Source organism: Eubalaena glacialis, chromosome 5, assembly GCF_028564815.1.
Source record: "Eubalaena glacialis isolate mEubGla1 chromosome 5, mEubGla1.1.hap2.+ XY, whole genome shotgun sequence".
NCBI lineage: Eukaryota > Metazoa > Chordata > Mammalia > Artiodactyla > Balaenidae > Eubalaena > Eubalaena glacialis.
In genome coordinates this window covers 72,336,150-72,353,838 of record NC_083720.1, presented here as the reverse complement: position 1 = coordinate 72,353,838, position 17,689 = coordinate 72,336,150, and the positions used below count along the sequence as shown (strand labels likewise).

The 17,689-nt window shown below is 35.9% G+C and overlaps 1 protein-coding gene across 3 annotated transcripts in view; it reads right to left on the bottom strand.

The window, feature by feature from the left end:
* The window catches only part of GABRB1 (gamma-aminobutyric acid type A receptor subunit beta1), a 395,118-nt gene extending 392,747 nt beyond the window's left edge, over nucleotides 1-2,371 (bottom strand). For 2 of the 3 annotated variants that reach the window (XM_061191360.1, XM_061191361.1), the window contains exons 1-3: nucleotides 2,292-2,371; nucleotides 2,037-2,128; nucleotides 1,536-1,603 (exon numbers count right to left, since the gene is read on the bottom strand). In XM_061191360.1, the coding sequence (XP_061047343.1) occupies nucleotides 1,536-1,603; nucleotides 2,037-2,128; nucleotides 2,292-2,371 (240 nt within the window). Of the gene's footprint in view, nucleotides 1-1,535; nucleotides 1,604-2,009; nucleotides 2,129-2,291 lie in introns of all 3 variants that reach the window. The other variant, XM_061191359.1, reaches the window with a different exon arrangement.
* Nucleotides 2,372-17,689: the final 15,318 nt, after the last annotated feature.

Below are 17,689 nucleotides of genomic sequence, written 5' to 3'. Positions count from 1 at the left end.
GTTATTACATTCCCCAGTGTTTGTCAATAGTTCATCTTGGGTGCTTTGTGGTAGTGACATGTATGTGAGAGAATATTATAAATGAGTCTATTAAAAATCTTTTCCAAGTCAGAGAATATTCATTGTGCATTGATATTTCAAAATTGTTTTTCTAATACAACCATCGGAGATATTAATTTAAAATAATATTTAAAATAAGCTATTTAAAGCAGGGGAAGGTACAACTTTAAAATACAGAAATTTAATAGTCACACTTTTTATTCTAATCCTACTCAATATATTTTAAATATATATATTTCTTCCCTGACATATCTAAAAAAAAAGAAAGAAAAATTCTTAAGCCTTAGCGTGTTAAAACAAAATGACTCACTAATAATGAAATGAAATGACAATTCAATAGCCTCTACAAATATAGAGTGATAAAACCCCCAAAGGCTTTAGTCTTTAAATTATTCAGGCTGTCTAAATTTCTGCTGCCACAATATTTTTTTTCGCAAGTGGAATAAAAATGGCATTTTTCTCAGGTAGATCTAGCTGTTCCCTGCGTGGCTGGTTCTAGAAAAGCAACAGGCTTTTCCCCCTGCCTTACAAGAAGCAACAGTTAGAAACTCTAACTAGAAAACTGCTACCCCACAGTGGCTGGAAAGCTCCAATAAAGAAAGTGACAGCTATGATTTCAATCCATTTTGGAACAGGTTCAGAAAGGCAGGAGGAAAAATGAAATAAAAGAATGAAATGAAAAAGAAATCTTTGCAATGAAAAGATTGCGCTATGCTCCCTAGGTTACTATCGCCCTCTCCTCCTCCCTCCCTTTTCTACTGTCTCTTTGATCATCAGGCTTTTTCGGCATGCTTGGGTTTATAAGGCAAAGCAAAGCAATAACTCCAGCCATTCGTATTGAACTTAAACTCGCAAGATGCAGCAAGACAAATTCATCAACCCTCACGTGGGAACAATACAAGCCTCTCCCCAGAATCTGGCTTGAGCACTTTGACACCGTTGTCTCAGCCTGTTGCTCCTGCCACTCGGTGTGCTAGAGCCTGGAAAGAGGGAGGGAACGCTATGAAACCTCATCTGTGTGCTTGGGTGCTTTGTGGCGGGCCGTGGGTGGGTTCGGCTCACCGGCTGCCGGGACCGTGCCTGCGGAGTAGGCGGCCGCGGACCACCGTGCGGGGACCCTCTGGTGCAGGCCGCCCGGCCGCCGGCAGGTGGTGCCCTACGCCTCTCAACACCGAAGGAAACCCAACGAAAGTACCGCTGACTCCGCCCCACCGGCTCTGCCGGCGCCACAGTCACCGTCCTTCCCCAAATAGTGCGGAGCACGTTTCCTCCGGAACACCGCAGTAGCCCGTGTGTGTGTCGAAAATACAAACCAGGGCCGGCAGGGTGTGTGTGTGCCAGAGTGGGGAGCGCGCGCGGAGCGGGATCCATGGGCCGGGGCGAGGTGACCGCCAACGAAACGCAGAGGGCACGGAGACCGGTCCGTTTCGCATCTGCGTAAGCCCGGCTGCCGGGCCAGTCGCGAGGCCACTCACCATGTTCACTTCGGAGACCATGTCTATGCTGGCGACATCGATCCTCATCCCGACGTCCACGGGGGGCCCTACCGGGGAGGTGGGACACATTATGGGCATAATCTCAGAGTGGCCGCAGGCTGGGGAGGGTCGGGGGGCTTCCCTGCGCTTACTACATTCTGAATGGGCTCCCGCTACCCCCAGCCCTCCACCCCCTTGCCGGGGACAGCCTGGGAAAACAGGTGTGGGCACACGAGTGATGCAGTGACTATGCAGAGGGTGTGTCGGGCCGGGGGAAGGTCGGCTCTGCCTGGGGTTCATCCACCTGCGACTGGGGCTCCGGCGTGGTGTGTGTGTGTGTGTGTGTGTGTGTGTGTGTGTGTGGCCAGAGCGTAGGGCGTAGGGCACGCTTACCAAAATGACATGCTGCTGCTGCTTCTTTTTTTTTTTTTGACATTTGTCTTTGACAAGAAAGGAGAACTAGATATGGGTTACAGGTTGAAAAAAAAGATGAAGCATTACCTCCAAAGTCCGGCCGCAAGCGAATGTCATATCCTTTGAGCAATCTATCCACTGTCTCTTTCACGTATGACATGTTGCTGGGCTCATTGGCGCTGAAGGGAAGAAGTAGGGACCGGATTCAGAATGAGCACAAACTGCGAGCAGACATAAAAATAGACAGGCACACCTACCCCCCAGATAACGAGCTACATGATCCAGCAAGCATGTAAAAAAGAAAAACACCAAGAAAAAAGACATTCAACAACCGCAGCTCACCTGTGTGCACAACAGACCATGGCAATCATCACAGGGAAAGAGAGAAGCCCCAAACTCTCTCGATTTTGTACTGTCCACATTACTAACTCTGATTAAAGAATTGTCTTTTCTGCGAAGATTCAAGGAATGCAACTTAGTCGGCGGCAGGGCAGTAATTCCCGAATGGACCTGCGCATGCGCAGAGGGTGCTCACTACCAAAAGACACCTTGTGCCTTGCAAACAATATTCCTAGTGGAACAGGCAACAGATTTCAATCCCTTTAAAGTTCCTGTTTGTGGTGCTCCGCGTCCTCCGTGTAGTAAAAGATACCCTGCTGTTTCCTTGCTCGTGCATGTGTATACGGATCTTTCTCTGTGCACTGGAGGTTGCTATGCTCATTTCCTTTCTGCCTTCAACCTAATTTTTTTACTCAGTTCCCAGGGATATGGCTTAGGCTGCCTGTGATTGGCATATTTCGTTGACAGTCACGGTGGTCTTAGAACCGGGAGTCTAGAGGCGAGGCGGTTCTCTCTGGTTGCCTGTGTGTTTGTGTGTGTGTGTGTGTGTGTGAGAGAGAGAGAGAGAGAGAGATGGGGGTGAGGGGGCGAAGTGAGTGGAGAGGGAGAGCCACAGAAGAAGGAAACTCAGGATGTATTTGAGGAGTCCAGGAATCAGGTCCGCTTGAGAGGAGTCTTAGCACGTCTGGCTTACTGCCGTCCTTCTCTATGGGAGGAGGAGGAAGAGGAGAGGGTCGACTTTTGCGCTCGCTCCCCCGCTCTCCCACTTTTCTTCCCTCCGCCTTTCTTGCCTCACCAAGCGAGAGAGGTGGGGTAAGCAAGCCAGAGGCAGCATCTCGGGCAGGCAATCCTTTTTCTAGAGCCATTCGCCTCAAGCCCCACTTTTCTTCTAGGTTCTAGTAAGAAAAACCTCTTTTTTAATTGCCAGCGTGTTAGCATGTATTAATAACCCAAAACAGGACCCTGAAACACCCAGCGGGTCTAGCCTCTTTGCTATTAGATTGGGGTTCTGTAGGAGCAAGAGTTGTTTGAATTAAGTTAAATTCAGTGAGTGCAATTCGGTAGAAGCCATTGAGCACATGTGAGGTGGGAGGCCCTTTGCCAGGGGTTTGTTCATCTGTTTAATAGTATATATTAAATCTTTTCTACGTTCTGGGTATTTTGGGACTCAGAGATGACTTTAAAAAGGTTCCCGACCTAAAGAAATTCACAGACTGATAGGGGAGATGGACATAAATATAAGTAAATACAATACTTCTCTAGATAGTTGATATAGTGGCAGGAGGGTTGTTACTTCTACCAGAGAGAGGCAGATATGGTTTGTGAAGCAGAAAGCTTTTTGCCAGAGCAGGGAGGGAGGGGCACTCCAGAAGGAGGGAACAGCATGTGCCAAATGACTTGAAAGAGACTGACAAACTATGAGACTTGAAAGCCTATGGTCTGCTTAGATAGCTGAACCCTGAAATACTTGAGCAGAATATAAAAGGAGGGAGGTAGCGATGGAAGGTGGTGAGTGTGTGAAGGGAAGCTGAGGCCAGACTACAAGGAAAGTTACATACTCCACTATGCAAATTTAAGCTTCTGGGAATCACTGACAGTTTTAAGTAGGGTCAGGGTCAGATTTAGGTTTTAAAATGCTCTGATAGAATAATCATGATAAAAAGGATTAACATTCATCAACTGTGGACTATTTGCTGGTTATCATGCACATTACATAGATGATCTCATTTAAACCTTATAGCAATGCAAATGTGGTAGATATTATTATGATTATTTATTATTATTATTCTCATTTTATAGGTGATGATACTGAGAACAAATCAAGGTAATGTAATTCATTTAATACCAAACAGCTAATAAATGGTGGAATCAACATTTTAACCCAGAACCTATCAACCTATCTGCTCTATGCTATTAAGCATAGACCCCAAGAGGAGGAACCAGAGAGAGCGAAAAGAACAAGGAAGAAGAAGGGATATCACAATAGCCTAAGCAAAAGGAACTAAAGTCAGATAATGTTTAGCATAGAGAGGAGGTGATAGACTAGTGCAAGATTTCAGAAATGTAATGGAGACATAAAATAGTTGGAAAGATCAGGACTTGGAGACTTTTGAAAGGTGCCTAAAGAATTGCACATACATTTACACATGTGTAGACCTTGACATTCTACATATACATTAATTTCATTTTCTCATTTGAGCCTCATGACAACCTTAAACACTATGGCCATTTCTTCTGGGACCAATGTTAATCATGTTTCTTAATTTTTTTTTTTTATGTATTCTAGGTGGTCATAAACCCCAATAATTCTTTTTTAATAACTACCAGGATTTTATTTAGCAGTGTTTGCCAAAGGGTCAAGATTTTATTCTAGAATTAAGGAAGACTATTGGTGACTTTGCATACTTGAATTCTAATGTTTAGCATGCCCCAGTTGGGATCAGTTTCACTGAATTTGGCATTTAAATTATGCCTTTCACTTATATAGAAGGATACTACAAAAAGTCATAAAATACTCATGATCACATCTGTTATTGGGATACTGTTGAGGATGGAGCCCACTGTACCACTCAGTATCATATGTGTGAAGACCTCTGGGAGAAAATTTTTCCCAGACCCTAGTACTCTGCAAAGTGTTTCGTTTCCTGAATAGCTTGTATATTATGGGGAATACAAATCCTAAAATTCACTCACTTCCCTATTTGCTTTGGCCACTGGGAATCTTAGAATTATAGGTACAATTCAGCTTTAATCATTATGTAAGATCTTAATGACCTGCATATTGATATATTATATTTCTCCCTGATGCCTTAGAATTCTAAATTTAATTTTCCTTTGTCACTAATTGAAAAACAGATATGTTGCACAAATATATATCGTGTGTAAGCTGTCTTGAATAATTTTCAGAACTAAATGGGAAAAAATAAATTCAAAATAATACCAAGAAATAACTAAAAAAAATTTTAAATTTTAAACATCACAGATCCAGAAATAGTGCAGGATTTGTTATGGCTTGAAAAAGCCAACACTTATTTCCTCTGTGAAGTTGCTTGTTTTATCCCCAAAGCAATCCTCTTAAATAAGACCTTCCCCCCTTCAAGAATCAATTCAATTTCCTTTTTTTTTTTTCCGTGAAAGCTGCTCCTGAGAGCCATTGGTCATCCTATTATCCTCTCCTGCTAACTCTTACTGAAACAAAAAATTATCATCCAGCTAGGATGGAAGTGTCTCAAGATCAAGAAACGTTACACATGTTACAAATATTCTTAGTGAATATGCTTACTGATAAGAATTTAGAGTAAGCAGCTTGGAATTGCTACTTTGAATTGGGATCAAACTTGAATACGGTGGTTTCACTTTCAAGTTAGTCTTGCTTATTTATTTATTCTCGTAAATACTGAGTCCAGACAAATTATGTACAGGCTAAAGCTGGTTTTGATAAGCTATATCAGAAATACTGTGTAGCTTTAATGTAGATGGCACACTTTAAGGGGAGGATTAATAGAGATTTTGTTAAAAACGATATAATAAACATTTTTATTTATTGTTTAAGAATATAACTAAAGTTTACCTTCATTTAGTCTTGCTTCAATCAAATTTATTGAGCATCTATTTTGTGCTCAGCAAGTATGAGACTGCAGTCATAATTAATCCATTATTACCTGTCCTCCAGTTGGCTTAAAATCTTATGTAAATGGATATATCAGGCTGGATATACGTGGAATGAAGGTGATAGTAATTGTTTGGAAGTACTACAAAGCAGCTTCCTTCCCATGAGTGAGGATGAAATGAATGCCCACCCTAGCTATCCTCCATTCCCCAGATATTGACTTCAGTATACAAAAATTAAGTATGTAATAAAATTAATGTTTCAAATTAGTGGATAAATGACAGTTTTTCCATTAAATATTAGCAAAATTATATCTTTGGAAAATAATAAATATAAGAACTTTCTAACACTTTTTGCTAAACTAAGTTTCAGTTGAGTTAAAGACTTAAATGTAAAAAATTAAACCATAAAAAAATAGATAGGTACCTATAATATAATCATTCAGCATTTAATAAATGATTATTGAACATCTTTTCTCTTGGATGTATGCTTACAAAAGGAGAAAAATTAAGAGAAAATGTTGATAGAGGTGAATATATAATTTTAAAGTTATTTTTAAAACATATACTTGAAAAGTAAAGTAATTAATCATAATACTTAAGAGGTACTTCCATTAAAGTAGGAATAATTAACATTATAATAGAGGTATGATATTGCAATGAGACAATAAACTTTAAAAAAAAATAGAAAAGGAAGAAATTAAACTTTCCTTATTTCCACATGATGAGTTTGTCTAGAGAGAAAATCCGATAAAGTCTCCAAATGTATAAGAATATAGTAAGAGAGTTAAACTAACCTTCTGACATCAAAATCAAGTAACGTTTAAATACATGTTAGTAGTATTTTCATACACAGCAGTTACCAAAAAAAAAAAAAAACAAACCATAATAGGAAAACTTATTCTATTACAGTAATAAAAAATACTCTAATGTATCTAGGAATAACTGAAAAAAGTGTAAGAGCTTTATAGAGAATCTGTATAACATTATTGAAGGACATAAAATAAGACTTAGATAAGTGAAAAATGTGTAGTTGGGAAGATTCAATACGATAAAGCCATCCAAAAAAAAAAAAAAAAAGACAAGAAAATCTGCAAGAAAAAAAGAGGGAGTATATGGGGGCACTTGTCTTTGAGATATCAAGACTTATTGAGCTATTGAAATTGAAAGAGTTTGTGTTTAGTTTGGGATTCATGTAGAGATAGTAAAAAAGAAAATAGCACAACCAAATAAAGAGCATAAAAATATTCCTCTATTTTAGGAAAACTGGGGAAGAATGAGCTATTCAATAAATGCTATGGAGACAATTTATTATCCATAAAAGGGAAAAAAGTAGATTTTTACCTAATTTCATGCATGAAAATGTATTACAGGTGGATACGTAATTTAAACATAAACCAAAACTTCAAAACTTTAGAAAACCTGCATAGGAAATATATTTATGATTTTGGTGTAGAGAAAGATTTAAAGATAAACGAAAGTATAAACTATGAAGGGAAAAGTTAATAGCGATAACCACATAAAAATGTAACCTTTAGATCAAAGACCCTATTAATATAGTGAAAAGTCAAGTCACACACTGAAAGAAGGTGTTTTCATCAAATTTAACTGCCTAAAGATTAGTATGAAGAATTTATCAAAAAGGAAAGATCTCCTACAAGTAAATAAAAGAGAAAGAAAATAAAGACAAATAGCCACTCTAAATGAGGAATTGCAAATTAAAACAATGATATGCCATTTCAAACGTATCAGATATGAACAATTTAAAAATGTCAAATATTGGTTAGAGATGCTCATATACTTTCAGGAGGTACATAAATGGATCTGAATACTTTGTAAAGCAATTTGTGCATATCTGATAAAGTCAAAGATGCACATGCCATTTGACCCAGAATTTCTACCACTAGGAACACACCATAAAGATATGCTCGTGCAGTCTAAGAATGCTGATCGCAGCGTTGTTTTTAATAGTGTAAAACTGGCAACGACCTAAATATTTATATATCTGTTGGGAATAAATAAATAAGCTATAGTTACATAATGGAATGCAACACTCAAAATATATAAATATCTATATGCTTTTACACAGATAAATCTCAATATAAAACATTAAGCAAAAACAAAACAATAAAAAGAGCTAGGTGTGGAATGAAACGAGTGTGATAACATTAAGTAAAGTTTAAAATATTTAAGTGCAAAAATCAGCATATATATTATTTTATGTGTACAGATATAGATTTGAGATAGGTAGATAATAGATAGATAGAAAAATAGACAGAGATCTATTGTAAAAATAGACAACAATGATAGGAAGGGTACTAGGTTTTAGGATATAAAACATACTTCAACTGAATCTATAATACTTTATCCAAGAAAAAAACATATGTTTTGGTTAATGGGTGTTATTATTCTACTCTCTCTACATTTCTAGGTATTTGAAGTATTTTATAAAAACTAATTAAAACTAATAAGTGACAAACTGGGAAGATATATTTACAATCTATATTTTTAAAAATATTGATACACATCAATGAGAGAAATAAATAAACCTAATAAGTAAATGGGCAAATGATTGTAACAGGAGTCTCACAAAAGAAAGTTTCCAAAAATTATATTAAAAAATTTCAACCTCAGTAATAATCAAATTAATACAATATTTTAAAAAATATGAAGTACCATTTTTATTCACTAGTTTGTTATTTTAAAAGGATTTAACCTCAAGCATCATGAATGCTGTAGAGAAATATAATTTCATACACTTTGCAGGCAGGATAATTATCACAATCTATCTTAAGGATAGTTTGTAATACTAACAGCCATGCAATATGCAATTTTCTGAATTTGTGGAATTTGTGTTCTGTTTAATTGATCAGGGTTTCTGATTTAACCTAACATTTTATATATATATATGGTATCTTATATGTATGATATATGATATATGTATCATATATATTATATATAAACTTAGTTATATATATATCACATTCAATTATAATATATATAATAATTACTTAATACATGTATACATTGTGAAATGCTTACCACAACCAAGTTAACATACCCATCACCTCTCATAGTTACATTTGTGTGTATGTGTGTAATGAGAACACTTAAGATCTACTCTCTTAGCAGATTTCAAATATACAGTACAATAATTATTAACTATAATCACCATGATGTACATTAGATTCCCAGATCTTGCTCATCTTACAACTGGTGAAAGGTTACAAACTTTCATTCACGATATATTTTTATTACAATCACTATTAGTAAGGTTTGAATTTTGGTAAGGTAGCCACACTATTTTTGAAATACATATCCTTTGTTATGCTTTCACACTTTATTTTGTAGATTAAGTACTGTATTAATTTATTAAGATTATAAAATCTGTGTAACTTTGTTATTACAGTAACTCTACTAATTAACTTAAGTAGTATTTTTATCTGTGCTAATGGAAACAGTTTCATTTCATTTTTTTGCATATGAATTTATTCTCTAAAAGTTTATTATTTTCTTATAAAAAGGTCTTCTGTTTCAGGCTATATTAATAGCCAGTTATTTAACAGACTTTTAGCTGCTAATATGAAAAATGTCTTTTTTTTACTTTGTATTTTTCACCCTTCTTACTCATATATTATAATGTGGACTTTTGAGATTAAAACTTATATCATGTAATACAGCCAGGTACATTTTTATCTCTTTTTCATTTTACTTTTAATCATCATGCTATAACAATTTTTAAATTATTTTATCGTAAATAAATTCATATTTTATTCTTTTCTTACGTTTATACTTCTTTTGAATTTCTTCTCAAATTACTATTTCCAATATTTCTACTATTTCCAGTATTTGGAGTGACTACAAGGGTATCCTCTTCTTGTTTTAAACAGAATTCTACCCAAATAAATATTAGATTTCTTGTTTAAAAATATACAATCTTATTAATAAAGTTGTTCCAAGTTATTGCTTTTATTAAAAATACTAATTTTATATGTTTTAGTAAGAATAGTTAACATTTCTATAGGCTTATTACTTACCAATCCTATTTTAAACACTTGACATTTTTAGTGTTTATAATACCTTATAAGGTAGTGATACTATAATTAGTTCTGTTTTACAGATGAAGTCACTGAGACACAGAAAGTTCATTAATATATCCAGGATCAAACAATGAAATGTTAGAGACAGAATTCAAATTTATGTAGTCTAATGACAATCTATACTCTTTACCAGTACACTATTAATTATAAAAAAAATTACCACTATAAAATAATTTTAAACCTCTATTGATATAATTACATGATTTTAGCAAATTCTCACATGTAATTAAGTGCATTTAGGGTTTATCCTATGGTATGAGTGATTTACATTTTTAGAACAAGCCAGAATTAGAGATATTTTTTCTTTAAGCACAACAGACCTATGCTCCCCAAGTGGAATGTTGTAAAGAGTCACTCTGAAAACTGGAAGTGCTTGGCATGTTGTGACCTCTGGCTGACCAATGTGGACCTGTGGGTAGAAGAAAATCAAAGAGAATGACTATTCAGGTTGCTACCAAGGAGATACTGCTTTAGACAGTCATTTAAAATGTTGCCATTCATAACTCTGTTAATATGTAGAGATTTTATTGTTATTTTTTAGTAGGAACTATTTATACTTTTCATCTTATTTCATAGACTAAATTTTCAGTACCTGGAATTAACTGAAGGACAAAAGCCAGGCTATTACCCAGGTGAACAGTTTTCTATCTAAACATATAGCCTTAAGGCTCATTCATTTACTCAAAAATATTTTTAGAATTATAAAACAAGGGCTTCCCTGGTGGCGCAGTGGTTAAGAATCCGCCTGCCAATGCAGGGGACATGGGTTCGATTCCTGGTCCAGGAAGATCCCACATGCTGCAGAGCAACTAAGCCCGTGCACCACAACTACTGAACCTGCGCTCTAGAGCCTGCTAGCCACAACTACTGAGCCCGTACGCCACAGCTACTGAAGCCCCCGCACCTACAGCCAGTGATCCGCAACAAGAGAAGCCACCACAATGAGAAGCCCTCGCACCACAATGAAGAGCAGCCCCTGCTCGCTGCAACTAGAGAAAGCCCGTGCACAGCAATGAAGACCCAACATAGCCAAAACTAAATAAATTTTTAAAAAATTATAAAACAATAAAAGAAAAAAACTAACAAGGTAAACACATCTGAATTACTATAAATGAAAAAAGAGCATTCCATACTACCCTGTAGTGTTAGAGAATTGAAACTTTCTGCTAGACCTTGAATTCACTGAGTTAAGTGCTTGGGAGAAGTTGGGGCAGGTGGAAAACACAAGCAAAGGCTTCAGGTTACACAGTTTATGGCAATAAAGGAACTGGTGGTATTTCGGGGAGAACTGAACATTGTGGTGAGAAGAGTGCAGTGACGGGAGGAAGAATGAAGGGAGGAAGGGGAGGAAGAACAGGAATGAGACCAGAAAAAGATAGGAGATATGGTTGGAAAATAAAACTGTATTTTTCTGCCCCATATTAAATACACTCACCACTACTAAACGGAGATCAAAACATTACTAACATATTTTTATTTTGTTGTTATCAAAATTCTTCCAATTATTTTAAGAGGAATTTGAAGGAAAATTGGGAAAACCTAGACATTTGGACTGCTCTTAGAATGATATAGTGACAGTGTAATTTGTTAATTAAAGAATTAATCATTTTCTGAGTGAAGAAGCCAAATTTACAAAACCACTCTCCCTCTTGGAGATAAAATCTAAATCATCCAACATTTTAAGCAACAAAATGTTTTCTTCAGCCAAAAGTCACTTCTACTCTCTGCTAAAGCTGAATAAATATGGGGTGGAATATCTGGAAGTTGCAGGGCTCCTTCACTTCCTGTAATCAGAAATGTATTAACCATAGGCATGGAATGGTTCTAATGTGGGTTTAAGAAATGAAATACTGTTTAATATGGGCCCTCACATATAACTGTGGATAGATAATCAAAGGTCAGCCAATCTTTAAGGAAAATCAACATCATGAAAAAGAAATAAATTCCACAAGCAGAAAACTAAATCCTAATGGAAAGTAAGACTACTTTAAAGCAAATATAATACCTTGAGAAAGATTTAAGTATAGACAGAATACCCAATAAAATGAATAAACTGTTAGGCAAAAACAAAGGTCCACAATAACAACAAAAATAAAAAACTGGGGATCTAGGCATTTGAAATGTAATTGCAAATTTTAAAAGAAAATTTGTTAGGCGAATGACACAACTGAAGATTTTATTAGTGAGTCAGATAATAGAATCAAGTAATTATCAAGATTGCATTGCAAAAAGACAAAGAGTCGTTGAAAAGAGATTCAGAAGTTACATAAGGAAAGAGTAGAGGAAAAGGAGAAGAACAAATAGTAAAAGAAATAACAATGTCCCAGAAGTGACAAAAGTTACTAGTTTTATAATTGAACAAGCTCATTAAATGTTAAACAGCATTAATCAGTCATATTCTGGTATATTTTCAGAGCATCTTGGATAAATTCAAGATTGTCTTGAGAAAAACCATATTATTTTCATGGAAAAGAAAATAATTTGTCATTCTTATCGGCATATTTAGTACCAGAAATTCTTTATTTAACAAGAGAAAAACAAAGTTTATTAACCTGTGCATCTGAAATTATTATCAACAAATTCAGTACCAGAAATCAATGAAGCAATGTTTTTAAAATTCTGAGTGAAAATGATTTTCAAGTGCTAATTCTGTACTCTCACAAACTAGCATTCAGTTGTGTTGACAATATAAAGCCATTTTTAGACATAAAAGCACTGAGAAAAGTTTGCCCCCTACAAATCCTTTTGGCAAGCATTACCTAAGGATTACGACAGCAAAACAAAACATCAATATGAAAAAGAGGAAATTAAGACAAAATTAAGTGATATGCAAATAAACCAATAAACTAAGTTATTCCTTAATTTTACAGTTAAATGCAGTGAAATTGAAAGCAATTGTTAAGCAATTATTCTGAAGCTATAGGCAAAAAGTACAGAAATTAAACATTTATGAGTTAGAGGAGGTGTCATGACGTTGACTGGTTGTGATGAAATAAGAAGGAACAGATATTTTGAATAAGCCATACTTCTTTTAAAAATTATGAATTAAAACAAACTACAATTTAATGCTTACTACGTGTCTATCATTGCTGTAATTCTTTTATTAAGTCATTTATACCTAACATCTTTAAACTCTGGCAACATTGTCTTCATTTTTCAGATTTTTTTAAAGGAAGAACAAATGCGAAAAGCAACTTGCTGTTGGTCACACAGCTTAGGTATGACAGAGCCGGGGTTCAAGCTCACAAAGTCAAAATCTAAAGCCAGTATTATTAACTACTGTGCTACAGTGCTTCTGATGGAGAAAAGGTGGAGCATAGACAGTGAAATATCCAAAAATTGGTGAACAGATAATGAAGAATTTCCCCAGAAGACAAGCAGTAACTAAGGTAGTAGTTGAGTAATAATGAGGGTAGGACACCTGAGATAAGACCACATATGATTGAAGATCTACACACCTGCAGAGAAGCTAAAAATACAACCATACTGTGGGCTGCCATGAATGCCTTCCACTTCCAAGTTCGTCATGATATCTGCTAGTACTAGTGGTTTCAGCATTTCCTGTGTGCCCACATGACCCAGTATTGTGGCTGGGATTTCTGTGTTCATCACTATGATATCCATTCTTACAATAAAGCCACTCAATCAAAGCTCTCTGAGGAAAAGAACCTTTTTCTTTAATTCACCAATGCATATCCCTTATCTAGAATTTTGTCTGGCACAAAATATATATATAATAAATATTTGTTGAATGAATGGATAAATAAATTCAACAATATTTATCGAATGTCTAATATGATCCAAGTACTATTCTAAATACTGAGTATACAGCTCTGAACAAAACAGATAAAAATACACCCTTGCCATCATGGAGTTTATATTCTGGTGAAGGAAATGGACCATAAGCAAATATGTAAAGCATACTGTATATTTAGACAGTTACAGGAGAAAAAAATTGTAAACCAGGGAATGAAAACCTGGGAAGGGATGTGTTTGCTGAAACGTTAGAAATGGTCGGCAGGGAAGACCGCATTGAAAAGATGACATTTGAGTAAAGAGCTACAGATAGAGACAGAGTGAGCCATGTAGATCTAGTGAGGACAACCATTTCCAACAGAGAACAGAAAGTGTAAAGATCCTGAAGTGGAAGCGTGTCTGGTGTGTTTCAGGAGGCCAGGGTTGCTAGGGCACAGTGAGAGGCAGGAAAAGCAACCAGAGGTGAGTTAGTTACAGGATATATTCTGAGTAAGACGGAAAGCCTGTGGAAGAATCTGATGTGGAGAATAGCACAGTCTGACTTGCTTTTTAACAAAATCACTCTAGTTACTCTGGAATGCAGACTTCTGGAGAGTAGGGGGGAAGGAGTTATGTCACTAATCCAGGTGAAAAAACTATGATGGGGTGGTGGTGATGAGAAGTGGTCATATTCTAGATACATTTTGAAGCTAGAGTTAACAGAACTTGCAGACTGGATATGGTGTGTGAGGGAAAGAGAGGAATTAAGGATGGCTCCAAAATCTCTGAGCTGAGCGGATGGAAGAGTTGTCATTGTCCGAGACAGGGACTGTGTTGAGGGACAGTTTGGGAATGGGAGTTTGTGTCATAAGTCAGTTTGGGACAGGCTAAATTTCATTTATTTGGATGACTTCATGTCAAGGAAGAAGTCTTGGCTGGACGTATAAAGTTGAAAGCCATCAACATGTAGACAATATTTGTTATGGACTTAATTGTGTGCTCCCCCAACATTTTTATGTTGTGGCCCTACCCTCAATGAGACTGTATTTGGAGATAGGCCCAGTACTGTCAAGAGTAAATTAACGTTAAATGAGTTTATAAAAGTGGGACCCTAACCTATTAGGACTGGTGTCCTTATAAGAAGAGGAAGAGACACCAGGAGTTCACACACAAAGGCCAGGTGAGAACACAGCAAGGAGTCAGCCATCTGCAAGCCAAGGAGAGGGGCTTCAGGAGAAACTCAACTCGCAAACACCTTGATCTGGAACTTCCAGGTCCATAACCATGAAAAGATAAATTTCTGTTGTTTAAGTCACCCAGTCTGTGGTATTTTGTTATGGCAATCTTAGCAAACTAAGACGACATTTAATGCCATGGGTTGCATAATTTCACCAACATTGTGAGTATACGTAAAAAAGGAAGAAATTCAAGGTCCCCTGGGGCTTTTCAATCTTTTGAGTTTGAGGTAGATGGAAAGGAACTAGAAAAAGAGACTAAGAAGGAACAGCAGGTAGGAAGAAAATCAGGAGAATTTGGTGTCCTGAGAGCCAAGGTAGGAAAGTATGTCAAGGAAAAAGAAATGATTAATAGTATCAGCTACTGCTAACCAACATGAGGCCACAACCAATCTTTCATTAGTCAGATGAGAAATGCATATTTTTTCCAAAATTAGTGAATTTTGAGGTCTGTTTCAAATTATTTTGATTCAATCTAATTAATATTTTAAAGCTAAACCAATATCAGAATGGAAAGTCTTAAAATTTTCTTTTCAGAGAAAATAAATTTTCCTTTTTAAAAGTTAGTGATGTATATAAATTTTATAAATTGACAGTAAAGAGCCAAAAGATGAAGAAAATTCATATTCTAAAATTGTAAATATCCAGTATTAGCACATTATTTTGTTGTGGCATTTGTTTCATTGCTAAAAACTAGAAACAATAAAAATTCAATAATTGATTACATGAAAAGTGGTTCTTTGTTAAAGAGGAAAAGGCAACTTATATTTATAAGAGGAAAAATAAAAGTATGGGTAAAAAATAGGGAAAGTGGTAAGAGATTCCATTTTGAAAAAGTCAATAATTAAAATCTGAACTTAACAACAAATTAATTATTTCAGTTCTGAGAGAGAATAAGTAGTTATTCCAACCTTATTTTAACCTCTCTTTAGCAATCTATGATGAATATACACAGGGCCCTAAAGCAGTGTTAATATAGCAGTGTGCAAAATTTTGGTTTAGAGTTTAGTCAGGTGCTATGCATGAAATAATCACAAAGGTATTAAGTCATCAAGAAGTTAAGTATCTTGCTAATATTCCACAGAGTTAATAGCCAAACAGAAGTCAGTGTGTATGTGTGTGCATGTGTGTGTGTCTGTGTATGTGTAAGGAATACATTATTAGATTTTAAAGTATTTTATTTTTATTTTTTGCTATTTATAGCTACTCTTTCCTATTTTATTTATTCATATTCCTTTTTGTTTCCAGTTGTTTCTTATTTATTTCTTTGTATTTAGCCCTTAGGTGGTTTCCTACAGTGGTTTTCAAAGTAGAATTCTCCTAAAAGGCATCTCATATTTCCTCAATATTTCCCTGAAGTAATACTGTATGCAGTATTCACTTAAGAAGATGTTCATTTTTTATTTTCCCAAGAGTTTGAGTAAATGCATGAATAATGCAACCACCAGCAAAGCATCATTCTTATGAAAGTATTATGGAAGGTGTGCATAATATTAAATAGTTGCCAGAGTCATGAAACTTTTCTCTGACAGTTATGTCATATTTAGAGCATGATGTCAAATACTCCTTTAGACTCATTGGATGCTAACACCAGCAGGGAATTTAACAATCCAACCCAAAACTCTGTTCTTAAGGTGAGAAATAGTGAGATATATAGCAACTATATGATATGCAGAAGGCATCTAGTAACTTACAGGCCTAGAATTCCATTCCAGGTCATTTAACTCCAATCATCACTCTTTCCAAACATCTCATTATCCTTTCTTCAGTTAAAAAAATAGTACTAATTCTGGTGCCACTCAACTTGCTTTTAAAACAGTCTATGCTATTTATTAAGAATTAAATTTTCTAATAATAGCAAGTTGGACATTTTAGCACCTAGTTTAAAAACTGATTCTACTCTCACATCATATCGACCAAGAAACATTATTTTGTTCATTAAATTGTCTGCATAATAGAAATTTTGTCACCTAGGGGATGGTAAAGAACATTTCTGGATTTGATTTTCCTTTTTTTCAGAAAATTGTTAAGCAATTTTGTAATTCACTATGTGTCACTATGTCATTTTAGCGATCAATTCAAATGATCATGGTTTTCCAAAAATTGCTATTAAGTCATTATTAAAAGAGCTTGAACATTTTTAAAATTATTATTTATTTATTTATTTATGGCTGTGTTGGGTCTTCGTTTCTGTGCGAGGGCTTTCTCTAGTTGCGGCAAGCGGGGGCCACTGTTCATCGCGGTGCGCGGGCCTCTCACTGTCGCGGCCTCTCTTGTTGCGGAGCACAGGCTCCAGACGCGCAGGCTCAGTAATTGTGGCTCACGGTCCTAGTTGCTCCGCTGCATGTGGGATCTTCCCAGACCAGGGCTCGAACCCGTGTCCCCTGCATTGGCAGGCAGATTCTCAACCACTGCGCCACCAGGGAAGCCCCAAAGAGCTGGAACATTTTTAATGATGTGGAAAAAATAATAGAAATAATAGGCTTGGCTTTTCACTCAATACCCAATAATATGAATTTTTATAGGGCAAAATATGAAGCATTTTAAAAGAATCCTGGCTTTTTCAGCCTGGTTCATATTTTATGGAAGGCAACATGCTATATTTGGGGACATAGGGATTCACGACCCTATCTTTTGCCTATATTATTTATATTGTTTTTCCTTCATTGAACTCCTCCTCCATTACCATGTACTTGATATTTAATTAATGATGAACAGTTCT